This window comes from Cervus canadensis, chromosome 6 (assembly GCF_019320065.1).
Source record: "Cervus canadensis isolate Bull #8, Minnesota chromosome 6, ASM1932006v1, whole genome shotgun sequence".
In the NCBI taxonomy this organism is placed as follows: Eukaryota; Metazoa; Chordata; class Mammalia; order Artiodactyla; family Cervidae; genus Cervus; species Cervus canadensis.
The window spans coordinates 27,089,782-27,105,989 of NC_057391.1; the positions used below are offsets into that span (position 1 = coordinate 27,089,782).

At 39.2% G+C, this 16,208-nt stretch overlaps 1 protein-coding gene across 2 annotated transcripts in view; it reads left to right on the forward strand.

The window, feature by feature from the left end:
* The window catches only part of FMN1 (formin 1), a 454,272-nt gene that overhangs the window by 337,814 nt on the left and 100,250 nt on the right, over positions 1 to 16,208 (forward strand). For both annotated transcript variants that reach the window (XM_043471390.1, XM_043471391.1), the window contains one exon: positions 14,559 to 14,651. In XM_043471390.1, coding sequence (XP_043327325.1) covers positions 14,559 to 14,651 — 93 coding nt within the window. The remainder of the gene's footprint in view (positions 1 to 14,558; positions 14,652 to 16,208) is intronic.

Consider the following 16,208-nt stretch of genomic DNA (forward strand, 5'->3'; position numbering starts at 1 on the left):
TACTCTGCATATAAGTTAAATAAGCAGGGTGACAATATACAGCCTTGACGTACTCCTTTTCCTATCTGGAACCAGTCTGTTGTTCCATGTCCAGATCTAACTATTGCTTCCTGACCTGCATGCAGATTTCTCAAGAGGCAGGTCAGGTGGTCTGGTTTGCCCATCTCTTTCAGAGTTTTCCACCGTTTATTGTGATTCACACAGTCAAAGGCTTTGGCATAGTCAATAAAGCAGAAATAGATGTTTTTCTGGAACTCTCTTGCTTTTTTGATGATCCAGCGGATGTTGGCAGTTTGATCTCTGGTTCTTCTGCTTTTCCTAAAACCAGCTTCAACATCTGGAAGTTCATCATTCACATATTGCTGAAGCCTGGCTTGGAGAATTTTGAGCATTACTTTACTAGCATATGAGATGAGTGCAATTGTGCGGTAGTTTGAGCAGTCTTTGTCATTGCCTTTCTTTGGGATTGGAATGAAAACTGACCTTTTCTAGTCCTGTGGCCACTGCTGAGTTTTCCAAATTTGCTGGCATATTGAGTGCAGCACTTTCACAGCATCATCTTTCAGGATTTGAAATAGCTCAACTGGAATTCCATCACCTCCACTAGCTTTGTTCGTAGTGATGCTTCCTAAGACCCACTTGACTTTGCATTCCAGGATGTCTGGCTCTTGGTGAGTGATCACACCATCGTGATTATCTGGGTTGTGAATATCTTTTTTGTACAGTTCTTCTGTGTATTCTTGCCACCTCTTCTTAATATCCTCTGCTTCTGTTGGGTCCATACCATTTCTGTCCTTTATTGAGCCCATCTTTGCATAAAATGTTCCCTTGGTATCTCTGATTTTCTTGAAGGGATCTCTAGTCTTTCCCATTCTATTGCTTTCCTCTATTTCTTTGCACTGATCACTGGGGAAGGCTTTCCTATCTCTCCTTGCTATTCTTTGGAACTCTGCATTCAAATGGTTATATCTTTCCTTTTCTCCTTTGCCTTTCACTTCTGTTCTTTTCACAGCTATTTGTAAGGCCTCCTCAAACAGCATTTTGCTTTTTGCATGTCTTTTTCTTGGAGATGGTCTTGATGCCTGTCTCCTGTACAGTGTCATGAACCTCTGTCCATAGTTCATCAGGCACTCTGTCTATCAGATCTAGTCCCTTGAATCTATATCTCACTTTTAAGGTATAATCGTAAGGGATTTGATTTAGGTTATACCCGAATGGACTAGTGGTTTTCCCCACTTTCTTCAATTTAAATCTGAATTTGGCAATAAGGAGCTCATGATCTGAGCCACATGCAGCTCCCAGTCTTGTTTTTGCTGACTGAGTAGAGCTCCTCCATCTTTGGCTGCAAAGAGTATAATCAGTCTGATTTTGGTGTTGGCCATCTAGTGATGTCCATGTGTAGAGTCTTCTCTTGTGTTGTTGGAAGAGGGTGTTTGCTATGACCAGTGCGTTCTCTTGGCAAAACTCTATTTTCTTTTGCCCTGCTTCATTCTGTACTCAAAGGCCAAATTTTCCTGTTATTACAAGTGTTTCTTGATTTCTTACTTTTGCATTCCAATCCCCTATAATGAAAAGGATATCTTTTTGGGGTGTTAGTTCTAGATGGTCTTGTAGGTCTTCATAGAACCGTTCAACTTCAGCTTCTTCAGCATTACTAGTCGGGACATAGACTTGGATTACTGTGGTATTAAATGGTTTGCCTTTGAAACGAACAGAGATCATTCTGTTGTTTTTGATATTACATCCAAGTACTGCATTTCAGACTCTTTTGTTGATTATGATGGCTACTCCATTTCCTCTAAGGGATTCTTGCCCACAGTAGTAGATATAATGGTCATCTGAGTTAAATTCACCCATTCCAGTCCATCTTAGTTCGCTGATTCCTAAAATGTCAATGTTCACTCTTGCCGTCTCCTGTTTGACCACTTCGAACTTGCCTTGATTCATGGACCTAACATTCCAGGTTCCTATGCCATATTGCTCTTTATAGCATCAGACTTTGCTTCTATCACCATTCACATCCAACAACTGGATGTTGTTTTTGCTTTGGCTCTGTCTCTTCATTCTTTCTGGAGTTATTTCTCCACTGATCTCCAGTACCATGTTGGGCACCTACCCACGTGGGGAGTTCATCTTTCAGTGTCCTATTTTTTTGCCTTTTCTTTCTGTTCATGGGGTTCTCAAGGCAAGAATACTGAAGTGGTTTGCCATTCCCTTCTCCAGTGGACCACATTCTCTCAGAACTCTCCACCTTGACCCGTCCATCTTGGGTGGCCCCACACGGCATGGCTAAGTTTCACTGAATTAGACAAGGCTGTGGTCCACGTGATTAGAGTGGTTAGTTTTCTGTGATTGTGGTTTCAGTCTGTCTGCCCTCTGATGCCCTCTCTCAGTGCCTACCCTCTTACTGGGGTTTCTCTTCCCTTGGCCACGTGGTATCTCTTCACGGCTGCTCCAGCAAAGCACAGCCACTGCTCCTTACCTTGGACATGGGGTCTCTCCTCACGGCCGCCGCTCCTGACCTAGGATATAGGGTGTCTCCTCTTGGCCACTCGCCACTCCAGCGCCGTGCAGCCCCCATTCACCCAATATGTCTGGTTAACTGTTTGTCTCCAACATTTACCAATGACAAAAGTGCAGATACTCAATATTTTGAAGGTATGAGTATTTGTATAACCCATAAAGATGCTTTGTAGGGCTAGAAACCACCCTGTCTCCTGTGATTGAAGTGCAGCTCACTCTAAAATCCCACCTCTGTGGAAAAACAAGGGGCTTCCCAGGTAGCTTAGTCATAAAGAATCTGCCTGCAATTCTGGAGATCCAGGTTTGATCCCTGGATGGGGAGGATCCCCTGGAGGAGGAAATGGCAACCCACTCCAGTATTCTTGTCTGGAAAATCCTGTGGACAGAGGAGCTTGGCAGGGTACAGTGCATAGGATTCCAAAGGGTCAGACATGACTGAAGCAACTTAGCATGCATGTTGAAAAACAAAGATGTCCATAGGATTGGAAGGCCAAGGAATTGGAGTGTTGCCTTCTTGTGAGGTGTCTGCTCTGCACTAGGTCCAAACTTTGTGAAAATTGAGCTCCTTCTTCATTATTCACAGGCCACACTCACTCACAGTTGCAAGCACTGTGAGATCAGTGAGGCTCTCCTGAAGCTATGGGGATGCCCCAGAGGCCAGACTTCTCCAATTCACTTATATTCTCTTCCTACCCATAAATGTCTGCATCCATCTCTCCTCCTGAGAGAGATCCAAACTCCTCTTCCTCTGTTACAAAAGACAGCATCCCATTTCCCTGAATCCAGAATGTTCCTGAGGCCTCATCTGGAGATCCTGAGATGTTTGACTCCAAGAATGTATCAAAGACTTGTTTCTAATAATGACTATCCCCTTTCCAAGAATTCTGAATCTAGCTTTTGAACTGTTTTTTAAAAAACATATATTTCATATCTGAATAGATGAATAGTAATGAAAATGACTTGGTATCCAGTCTACATGTGTGTTCCCTAGCCCCTGCCTCTATCTATCTAGGTGTATTATACATAGATGTATAATGTGTATTTCTAGATGTATTTCTAGATGTATTTTTGTGTGGTTGTATATGTATATACTAGAGACAGATTCTATCAGGGCACTAATAACTGTACTGCATGCATACAAGTGTATTCATTTTGTAGTTGGTAGTTTATTCATTTATTTAGCAAATGCTCATTGAGTGTCTTGTTTAGACTAGACATTATGTTAGGTGCCAAGGAGATAACAAAATACACTGCCTCTGCCTAATGGAGAAAACAACCAAATAATCATGAAAATCATAGTTACAAAGGGGAGGTACACCATGCTGTGAGATTGTGTATTGGAGAAGACCTCATTCATATAGAGTGAAGAGTCAAAAAGAAATTCCAATGATGTGCCCTTAGTGCTGAGATGAAAATGATAACTAACCACTTACCAGGCCCTGGTTATCCAGAGGATAGAGGAGAGTGCGTACATAGGTGCATGCATGGTAGGTTGCTTCAGTCATGTCTGACTCTTTGTAGCCCCATAAAAGTCCCCTCTCCATGGTATTTCCGGGCAAGAATACTGGAGTGGGTTGCCATGCCCTCCTCAAGGGATCTTCCTGTCCCAGGGACCAAATCTGCATCTCTATTGGCAGGTGGGTTCTTTACCACTAGCACCACCTGGGAAACCTAGAGGAAATATCCCTGGCTAAAAATACACCCTGATGATGGGAAGGAACTGATGAAGTTTGAGGGACGGAGAGAGGGCCACTGTGGCTGGAACACAGGGTGTGGGGGCGGGGGAAGAGTGAGGCTGGAGAGGGGCCAGAGTCAGCCTATGCAGGGCCTGGCAATGGCCAGTCTCTGAGAGCTGGTGGGTTTAAGCAGGGGATTGGCATAATAAGATGTGTATTTTATGAAGATCACTGTGACTCCAGTGTGAAGGACAAATCCGGAGGAAGCAAAGGTGTGGGAGAAACAGCTAAGAAGGTGTCTCAACAGTCTGGTCAGAGTGATGGACTGCAGAGCTCCTCTATAGATGGAGCTATGGGATAGACATGTACATGCAGGAATTACAGTCCCAGAGATGGGACTGAAATGTTTACGCAGATATTGTCTGGCAAGAGAGCGCCACATGAGAAAAGAGGAAATGTTCACAAACTTGAACATTTAATGGCTGAGTGTAGAAAGATGAGGCTGCAAAGGAGACAGAGCAGTTGAGGTAGGAAGAAAGTCAGGGATGCTATACCCAGAGCCAAGGGACAAATTATTTCAAGATGGGAACATGGGTGGCAGAGTGGAATCCTGCTGGGCGGTGAAATTTTTTTTTAAGACTGTGACAATAGGGGGGATTCACTAGTAATTTGAGGGTGTTCTTTCCCTTGTCATAATGGGGGTGAAGTAAATTTCAGCAGGTCTGGGACTAAGTGTTGAATGAGAAACAGAAAAAGTGAGTACAGGCAGTTTTTTAAAGATGGTTTGGCTGTGAAAGAAATCAGACTATTTATAACAGTGATTTGTTGTTTACTAAACACATAAATATTAGGAAAGTCAACTTGTTTAAAGAATCTATGGGGCTGTTACTGTTTCATTGTTCCTGGAAATAAGAAGGATAAAGCCATGTACAGTATGTATTCTAACTAGGCTTAGAACTTTTTGAGTTTTTAAATGGATAAAGAATAGTTTGAATAGCATTTTACTGCTCAGTATACAAAATGCTTTTTCATGTACATCTCACTTAGTCCTCAAGAATTTTTTATATCAGAAACCAAGAATCAGAGAGGTATTAAATGCCTTTCCAAGCCAATAAAGAGTGAGGAAAACTAAGAATAAGTGAATGTATCTTTAGATTAAGAGTAGTTCAAAGAGAAAATATTTTAATATATTAATTATCTATATGTGTATATATTACAGATATATATACGGCTGTCTTCCACAATTAAAAATATGCCAAAGCTCTTGTTTTAATTTGTTAAAAATTAACAAAATTCTTTCAGTCCCTTGCTTGTATTTCTCTTAAATACAACTATTTGTTTACTAGGATTGACTGGTTTGATCTCCTTGCAGCATTAAAGTAAATAACCCACATGTTTATATGCAGTTCAAATTATGAGAAACAATAATTACTGTGTTCCATTCCCATTAAGAAATTTTTGTTGGGGCTCTATTCACTACAATGTCTGAAGGCAGAGATTTTAGTCTTTTTTTTTTTTCACTGATGTATCCCTAGTATTGAATACAGTTTGTGGCAGACAGTTGGCATGCAGTGACTATTTGGTGAATTGATATATTTATTGAATGAATTTCTTTAGAGTAAACTCCTTAACCCAGCAGTCTATGCTCTTTATAATCTAACTCTGACTTGTATCTCTCACATAAACCTCACTGATGTAACATAAACATTTGTTTTAGTCTCTTAGTTCTATTTTAAAATCACTTTCTTTTTATTGAGCTATAGTTGATATGCAAAGTTGATATACAACAGTCACAATGTTTAAAGGTTATATTCCATCTCTAGTTGTTATAAAATATTGGTTATATCCCCTATGTTGTACACTGTGTATATCCTTGTAGCTTATTTTTTTTAAACACAGTAGTTTCTACTCCTATATTGCCGGCCCTTGCGTCCCTCTCCACACTGGTAACCACTAGTTTGTTCTCTATATCTGTGAGTCTGTTTCTTTTTTGTTATATTCAATAAATTGTTTTATATTTTTAGATTCCACATGTTAATGATATCATACAGTATTTATCTTTCTCCATCTAATTTATTTCACTTAGCATAACCCTCGCCAATTTCATCCATATTGTTGCAAATGGCAGGATTTCAAAATTTTATTCTTTTTATGGCTGTGTAGTAGATCACTGTGTATATATACTACATCTTCATTCATCTGTTGCTGGGCACTTAGGTTGCTTCCGTAGCTTGGCAATTATAAATAATGCTGCTTTGAACATCAGGGTGAATGTATCTTTTAGAATTAGTGTTCTGGGTTTTTTGGGTTTTTTTTTTTGGATAAGTGCCCAGGGGTGGATTGCTGGGTCATATGGTAGTTCTGTTTTTAGATTTTTGAGGAGCCTCTATACTGTTGTCCATAGTGGCAGCACTGATTTACATTCTCACCAACAATATGAGGGTTCCCTTTTTCCCACATCATCACCAACATTTATAATCTGTGATCTCTTTGATGATAGCCATTTTGCCAAGTGTGAGGAGGATGTCTCATTGTGGTTTTAACTGCATTTCTCTGATGATTAACAGTATTGAGCATCTTTTCATATGTCTGTTGGCCATCTGTATTTCTTTTTAAAAAAGTGTCTGTTCATGTCTTCTGCCCATTTTTAAAACTGAGTTGTTTGGGTTTTTTGATGTTGTTGTATGAGTTGTTTATGTATGTATCTATAGATAGATAGATAGATATAGATGTTAACCCTTTATCAGTCATATGATTTGTAAATATTTTCTTCCATGTATTAGGTTGTCCTTTTGTTTTGTTGATGGTTTCCTTTGCTCTGCAAAAGCTTTTAAGTTTAATTAGGTCCCATTTGTTTATTTTTGCTTTTAATGCCTTTGCTTTAGGAGGCAGATCCAAAAAAAATATAGTTGCAATTTATGTTAAGAAATGTTCTGCCTATGTTTTCTTTTAGGGGTTTTATGGTTTCCAGTCTTATAGTTAGGTCTTTAATCCATTTTGAGTTTATTTTTGTATATGATGTTAGAGAATATTCAAATTTATTTCTTTACATGGAGCTGTCTTGTTTTCCCAGCACTACTTTTTGAAAACACTGTCCTTTCTCCACTGTATACTCCTGCCTCCTTTGTCTTCGATTAACTGACAGTAAGTTCATGGGCTTATTTCTCAGCCGTCTGTTCTGTTCCATTGATCTATAGATCTGTTTTTGTGACAGCACTGTAATATTTTGATTACCAAAGCTCTGTAGTATAGTTAGACAGCGTGATTCCTGCAGCTTGGTTCTTCTCTCAAGATTATTTTGGCTATTTGGGGTCTATTTTTATTTCTATACAAATTTTAAAATTATTTGTTCTAGTTCTATGAAAAATACCCTGGGTATTTTGATAGGAATTGCATTGAATTTGTATATTGCCTTGGGTAGTGTGATCATTTTTAACATCATTAATTCTTCCAGTCCATGAACAGTCTATCTTTCCATCTGTTTGTGTTGTCTTCAATTTCTTTTTTCAATGTTTTATAGTTTTTCCCAGTATAGTTCTTTTACCTCCTTAGTTAAGTTTATTCTTAAATATTTTATTTTTTTCCAATGTGATTATAAATGCAGTTGTTTCCTTAAATTTCTCTTTCTGAGAGTTCACTGTTAGTGTCTAGAAATTCATTAGATGTCTATATAAGAAGTTTTTTGATGTTGAATTCAGCTTGCTATTTTTTATTGAGGATTTTTAAATCTATATTCATCAGTGATTTTGACCTGTAATTTGTGTGTGTGTTATGTCTTTGTCTGATTTTGATATCAGAATGATGCTGGCCTCATAGAATGAGTTCAGAAGCATTCCTTTTTATGCATTTTTCTTTTGAATAGTTAGACGAGGATAGGTATTAGCTCTTCTCTAAATGTTTGGTAGAATTCATCTGTGAAGCTGTCTGATCCTGGACTTTCATTTGTCAGGAATTACTTTTTATTACTGATTTACCTTCATTACTGGTAATTGGCCTGTTCATATTTTCTGTCTTCCTGATTCAATCTTGGGAGATTATACATTTATAAAAACTTGTCCATTTCTTCTCAGTTGTCCACTTTATATGTGAATAGTTTTTCATACTCTCTCAGTTTTGGTGTTGCTTTAGCAATTCTCTGAGTTAGTTCCTTGAGCATGGAGCTCAGAGAAAGGCTAGGGATCTTACAAAACTGAAGAACAAGTAGAACTGGCCCAGATCCAAGGAGAGATTGAGTAGAAATTAGGTAAACAGAGAGGGGAAAAAGAGGGAATCCCAGATTTCAAAAGCAAAGCCTAGATACATCTTTCTTTTTCTCTGAAAATATATTTCGACTTCATTACAAAGACCATAGGTCCTTCACTCATACAGAAAAAAATGTGTACCCTATTTTCCTTAAAAATGCCCGTGTACATTTGATCTGTTAAAATGATTAAACATGTGTCAAATTTTGATGAATTATATGTCGACCTTGCCTCTGTGTCCTTATAACCTACCCATGCTTTGTAAGTGACTCAATAAGCTTTATTCCTTGTTTTTAAAAGTTAAAAAACAAAAAAACAGAAAACCACTTAGAAACTTAACAGTCTAATATTTGAAATCTCAAAACATTCAAAGCTATATCTTTCCTTCCTCTAAAATGCTTAGCAATCACTTAACCTATTTTTTTAAGTTTTTTTCTTATTGAGATATATTTGATGTACAATAGTGAATATGCTTTGAGTATACAACATAGTGATCCACAATTTTTAAAGATCACACCTTGTTTATAGTTATTATAAAGTATTGGCTATACTTTATATTTTAAATGCTTCACAAGTACTTAACCTTTAGTTAGTATCTCAATTTAGTGTCAATAATTTTATTATATATAATATATACATATATTATATATTCAACCTTGGGAGATTATACATTTCTAAAAATGTGTCCATTTTTTTCTTGGTTGCCCATTTTATTGGCATGTATTAATAGTTTTTCATACTGTCTCAGTTCTTTGTATTGCTTTAGCAATTCTCTGAGGTAGTTCTTTGAGCATGGAGCATGGATAGGATATTATAAAGTATTTTAGAGAATGCTTTCAACATTTCATCTCTCACAATGATTATTAGTAACTAACTTCAGGAGTTAATATATTCTTTAATTCTGTCAAATTTAATAGAAAAAGAAGAGAGAGAGAAAGAATCCTGGGTGACTTCGGCTTCTAATGTTGGAACGCCTAGCGCAGCCCTATGTGAGGCAGCCTTGGTGGTCTAGCAATATTGTCTAAGTGTCTCCTGGTTGGACAGTTAATGACGTTGGGGCTTTGTCAGGGACCTCTCTCCTTTATGCACTGCTAGTCTGCAGCGTCAGTGTTAATTAGTCTTCAGGTCTCCTGTTTGTCTGCTCGAATGCATCCTGGATAAGCCAAATTAATAAGTGGGAGCTGGCCAGCTGCCTGGCCATCGAATATGGCACTGCACTCAGACAGTCAGAGGGCAGCCCTGTGCTTTGATCGTGTGGAAAAGTTTAATTCTAACAGGCCACGTGGGAGGCTGTGCCCGTTGGGGTGCAAAGAGGACCTCGGGGCCCAGCAGGGAAGCTGCTGTCCTTTGGACTGGTTTCAGTGTTTCTCATTTCAAACCCATGAGTCTCGGAGGCCCCAGACACTTACTTCACATTTTGCTTCATCTTTCCCCCAGGAGTTTCTTCCTTGAATTCTCATAGTGGGTGGTAGATCATGAGCAAGGGAACAAAAATCATTATCTCTTTGTTCCAAACAGGAGATTTGCACTTGGGTGTATTTTCATAAATAGAGTGTGTAGAATTTGTAGTACATAATCTCCAGCCATGACTCTTGCTGTTCTGCCTATGACATGTTTCCCAACCAATTTTACAAAGTTATAAAAGTGACAGATAATATATTGGATGCCGCTTGCTAGTGCCAGGTGTTCTGCAAACCACTTTACATGCATTGGCTCATTTAATTCATGTATCTTGCCTGTAGGGCTTCCCTGATAGCTGTTGGTAAAGAATCTGCCTGTAATGCGGGAGACCCTGGTTTGATTCCTGGGTCAGGAAGGTCTGCTGGAAATGGAATAGGCTACCCACTCCAGTATTCTTGGGCTTCCCTTGCGGCTCAGCTGGTAAAGAATCTGCCTGCAATGCGAGAGACCTGGGTTTGATCCCTGGGTTGGGAAGATCCCCTGGAGAAGGGAAAGGCTATCTTGCCTGTGAGTAAGGGGGTCCCCATTTTGCAAATGAGAAAAGCCACAACCCACCTGTCCTTAGGTAGGTGTGGATCCAAGCATCAGCCTTTTACCACACCATTACCTGGCCAATCTGGGGAGTTTAGTGGACACAATGGGCTCTGTCACCTCAGCCAGCACAAAGGGAGAACCACAGTGATCAACCCTTTTAATTCAGGCAGAGACAAAGGTTTTGTTTGTGTAATTGAGACAAGACGCTCTACCTTGGCCTTTGCTTTGCCTAGCAAGAAATAACCTTGAAGAAATTACTGTCCTGGCTTCAGTTATGTCCTTTTACCAAAATGCAGGCCTGCCTCACTGTATATTATTTGTGTTCATGAAACATAGTTCTCTGTAAATGAAACTGCTGGAATATGAATACAGTAGAAGACCAGTTACAAAATTTGAAACCCTCTCCTAGTTTATATTGTGAGAATAAATATGGCTTCAGAATCATAGTTTGGTGTCATCAGAAAAGTTTATGTGGTCATAAAAGTTCATTGGAAAATGTCAGTTCTTGAAAGTAGAACTCTTCCAAAGTGTGTCTGATCAGTCTCCTGCATCTTAGCCTGCTGTCACAACTATTCATTCAGGAGAATAATCTTTGCTACTTTCCTGTGCCTTCCAGCATGAAGTGGTAGATGTTTGGGGGATACTTTATTTTTTTTTTTTCCATTTATTTTTATTAGTTGGAGGCTAATTACTTTACAATATTGTAGTGGTTTTTGCCATACATTGACATGAATCAGCCATGGATTTACATGTATTCCCCATCCCGATCCCCCCTCCCACCTCCCTCTCCACCCAATCCCTCTGGGTCTTCCCAGTGCACCAGGCCCGAGCACTTGTCTCATGCATCCAACCTGGGCTGGTGATATGTTTCACCCTAGATAATATACATGTTTCAATGCTGTTCTCTCAAAACACCTGGGGGATACTTTAAAATACACTCAGCATTTTCACATCAGCTTGGGACAGTCACAGTGTTTGCAGAATAAAGAGACTGGGACCTGTTGATGTACCTAGGAAGGAGAGTGAAAGTGTTAGTCGCATCTGACTCTTTGCAGCCCCATGGACTGTAGCCCGCCGGGCTCCTCTGTCCATGGAATTCTCCAGGCAAGAGTACTGGAATGGGTACCCATTCACTTTTCTAGGGGATATTCATGACCCAGTGATCGAACCCGGGTCTCCCACATTGCAGGCAGATTCTTTACCATCTGAGTCACCAGGGAAGCCCTAGGAAGGAAGGAAAAAGTAAAGAGACAAGGAGGTCATATTACACCCCTGGAGAGCCACTCAGTCTGGGTCAAAACTGCTAAATTTTTTTCCACTTTCCTCCACATAAGAATCTTGTTGAGGATATCTGATGCTTTGGCCAGATGCATGGAGGTCTTTGGACAAGTTTGGGGATGAGTAAATGAAACCTGCATGGTGATTTTGCAGGGATTCATATAAATAGACAAATATAATAAAAGGTAAAACATAAATGCTCTCTGGAAGATAGATGTTCAAAAGATTCAAAAACTTTGGATTGGTAGTGGTGGCATCTTAGAAAAACTTTTTTAGAATGAATAGGATTTTATCAAATGCACTAGAAAGTATGTAGGGAGTGAGAGCAGGATGGACAAAGAACCACATGAGTGGAGGCATGGAGCTGGCAACACTGGTTGATATGATTTGGAAACACTGTGTAATTTTGGTCTCATTAGTCAAATATATGGGAAAATAAAGCTGAAAAAGGGAAAGGCCTTAAATCTCAGCCTGGAAGTTTGAATTCATTTGAATGAACAACAAGAATCCATTAAGAGTTTGATCTTTTTTTGTCCCTTTGCCTTTTTGTTTTCAGTGGATGATCTTGCATTTTAATCCATAGAGACCACAGAAAACTTAAGTTTCGAAGTTAAGTTTTGATCTCCTCTCCCTTATCACAAAAAAGAATAGAACAAAAACAATACATTCACCTCTTCCAGCTCAATCTACACTATCCCTCCTCCCTCTCTCTCTGATAGCTCTAGCCCAAAGTCATTATTTTGATAATAGAATAGTGATGGGAAGGGAGGTACTTATCATTTTGGTCACTGTAAAAATAAAAAAAGGAATGCACATACTGATAAAGCTTTTAGGAGTTACATGACTAGATAACCTATGAGAAATACAAAAACAGAGGAGAAAAGGACGACTCTCCTTTTTCTTGTTCTAATAACTGGCTGATGTGGAGGACCCACTTGGGATAAAATATAATGACATACTTCCCTGGTAGCTCAGTAGGTAAAGAATCTGCCTGCAGTGCAGAAACCCAGGTTCGATCCCTGGGTCAGGAACATCCCCTGGAGAAGGAAATGGCAACCCGCTCCAGTATTCTTGCCTGGAAAATCCTATGGACAGAAGAACCTGGTGGGCTATAGTCCATGGGGTCACAAGAGTTGGACACAACTGAGTGAGTAAACCACGACCACAAATTTTGGACATGTTGATTTAACATACGTTTGAGAAACATGGGCAGAGTATTAGGTTCATAGGACAGAACTAGCAAAGAGGTAAAGGAAAATCATACAACAGTAGAAAATTATTAAGTAGGTATTGTGGAGAGGACAAACATACTGACAAATAAAGGTAAAAATGTAGGAGTTGGGGGAGGAATGTTTTGAAATAATGATTGACTGGTTTTAAGGTATTTGTTCCAGATAAGATGGAACATTAAAAAAAAAAAAAAAAGAAATGAATCTTTGCATCCCAGCAGACAAAGTTTTCCTAGATAGCACTAGAGTGATTATCAGAAGAGTTCACCATAGATATTCAAAATAAACTCTATTAAAAACTTTTGGAAAATAACAGTGTCAATGGGAAGAGCCTGCATTTAGGCCCTTGTGCCCTGTGATCAGCCTCATGATCCCAGGAGGGAATCCCTGGAGGTGATCCTGAGATTGCAGCTAATGCTGAACTGAACAGAATTCCCTCCCATCATGCTTTCATCTACAGTACAATCTGATCGTCTCCCAGAGTCACCTAGGATTTCAGCAATCTAGGTGGCAATATTGTAAGAGAAAGTGTCAAGTAACTAATTTCGAAGGACCTCTTTTGCCTTTCCTGTGTTTCAGGGCTGTTGTGCTTGTGGATTACCGCACATGTTCATAGTAAACATTCTGGGATGCTGGTTTTGGAAACGCCAAGTTCTTGTATACTAATTTCCCGACATAAATAAAGGCATTCTTTCTAACCGTACTTTTCCAAAATACCTTCCTTTGTGCTTCTGTAAATTCCTCCAAGAATATACCTTTCTCTGTTTTTTGAACCATTTATAGTGATTTCTTTATGGTGAAAATCTGGTGCTTTAATATATTCTCTTAAACAATGGCATGTCAGTAATTTCTGGCCATGATCAACAGACAAAAGTAATCATGACTCAGCTCTAGCTTGGGAGAAATGAAGCCTTTTTTTCTACCCAATGCATTTCTGCCAATGTACAAACATATCAAAACTTTGTGAAAATGCCTTTTGCCTGAGTTAACTGCCTTTTGTGACAATTTGTTACCGGTTATTGTAGTTTACATGTCACCAAATGAAAACTATCTGAGGGGTCTTGATTACCAAAAAACAACATATGGTAAATTCTGGATATCCTGTCTGTAGTAAATCATATTTAAAATGATTTCATATGTTTTAGTAAAATATTAATGGGAAGGATAGGTGAACAAAAGTGAAGAGAGGTTTGATCCTCCCCAACCTGGCTTCTCATGCTGTATCGTGGTTCAAGACCTGGGAATTTTTGCAACATCTATTTTAAGCTTTTGAACTATGAAGCTGAAGAGGATCTGGGCTCTTAATTTGCTAAGACTAGTCCTTACGTTGCTTTTGCCTCTCTTTTCGAGAAACCAAAAAGCAGAGTTTTACACCTGTGCAAAGTCAGAAGTTTTGCTGCGTTTCTTTAAAAAAATTAAAAAAAGGTTGAAGGTGATGCATTTCCCTGTTCCTGAAGAAAGGTATAGAATGAGTAATTATTTTTGTTCTTTGTTTTTGCTTTTTGCCCTGTAATTTGGATAAATAGTGATGGGTAAGGATTTCACAGTTAATACAGAGCATGAGTTCAGCAAATCTGTGTTCTTGGGGAAGTCTCACTGCCACCTTCTCTTCACAGCAAGTGAGAAACAGATGGCAGTTGTGTGTAAGGAGTCGCCAAAGGAGTATCTGCAACCGTTCAAGGACAGGCTCGAAGAGTTCTTCCAGAAAGGTAGGGGATGTGGCGTTCTGAAATGCCCTCCTGTCCCCCATCTTCTCCGAGCCCCACCTCCCTGCACAGCCCGCCTGGGCCCTGGCAGCCCAGGATTCCGTTAGCCCATCTTCCCTTGGTGGGTCTATGCTCAGTGTAGATGAAGTTGTCCTGTAACCTTCATCTCACCTTTCAAATGTGCTGTAGTAGTTTAAATCCTTTAACATTACTCCTGTTTCTGTAAACTTCGCGAGGGAAAGCTTTCTCTTTGTCTCTTGATGGCTCCCAAGAGAAGCCTCAATACCTGTGAACTGACAAGTGACGGCCATGGAAGGCTTACGCAGTCGTGTAGGCGGGTGGTGATTATCTTTCTGGTTTTATGAGTGGAGCAACTTGGAAACAGGTATTGTATTTTCCATTCCTTTTCAGAAAGGAAAATTGGGGCCAGGTGAATGTCACACATCCAATCACTTGGCACCCATCGGCCCTCAGGGGTTAGCAGATGAAAGTGATATGCATGAGACCCAGCACTGACTTAAAAATCTTAGCGAATTATGTTCCTTCCTCCATGGTTTTGGCAGGACTGGGGAACTTTTGTTGAGCCCTGGTAGTGAGTATGAAAGTTTAATGCCTTTTGGATATTTCCTATTCTGATTTCTCAAATCCAACTTATGATGTGAAGCAAAAATAAGTATGGGATGCGATTTTCAGTTGTAAAAGAAATAACTCAAAAAAAAAAAAAATAACTCATGGGGAATGCAATGTACAGGATGGTGACTGGAGTTAATAATACTGTACTGTGTATTTGAAAGTTGCTAAGAGAGTAGATCTTAAAGCGTTCTCATCGCACACACAAAATTTGTAACTCTACATGGACAGATGTTAACTTGACTTACTGTGATGATCATTTCACTATATATACATATTTACTTATATATATATATAATCATTATGTTGTACACCTGAAGCTAGTATACTGTCTTACATCAATTATATCTAAATAAAGAAAAAAAAAGTGTGGGTTAGTAAGAGGGGGCTTTTGTCTTTGCTTGAAAGCCAGGGGAAATGCATGTAGGAACTTTTAGTGGTTTATTAGCATGCTGTTTCTATTTATTAATAAGGCCACATGATACCAAACTATCAACAAAAGACCTTTAAGCAGAGTAAATCCATGAAGTATGGCCAAACCACCTTGGGAATTGTCAGGGAAATTCCCAGTCCATGAGTCAGAGAAACTTCATTCCAACTGGCCCCTTGGTACAGAGTTCATTGCTCCCTCCTCCTGGATGAGGTCTCATTGGTGTTGAAGCAGAAGTCAGAGTTCTCTCTTGGCCGCAGCTGAACCTCAAATATGATGGAAGTCCTGCCACCAGGCCAAGGTATCATTTTGAGAACAGACAGTAATACTGACATTTATGAGTTATGTGGCTAAAATTAGGTTTTAGATGTGATTTATAAAGTAGATGCATTGCTTTTTTTAATTTATTTTTTTAATTGAAGACTAATTGCTTTACAGAATTTTGATGTTTTCTGTCAAACCTCATCATGAATCAGACATAGATATACGTATATCCTCTC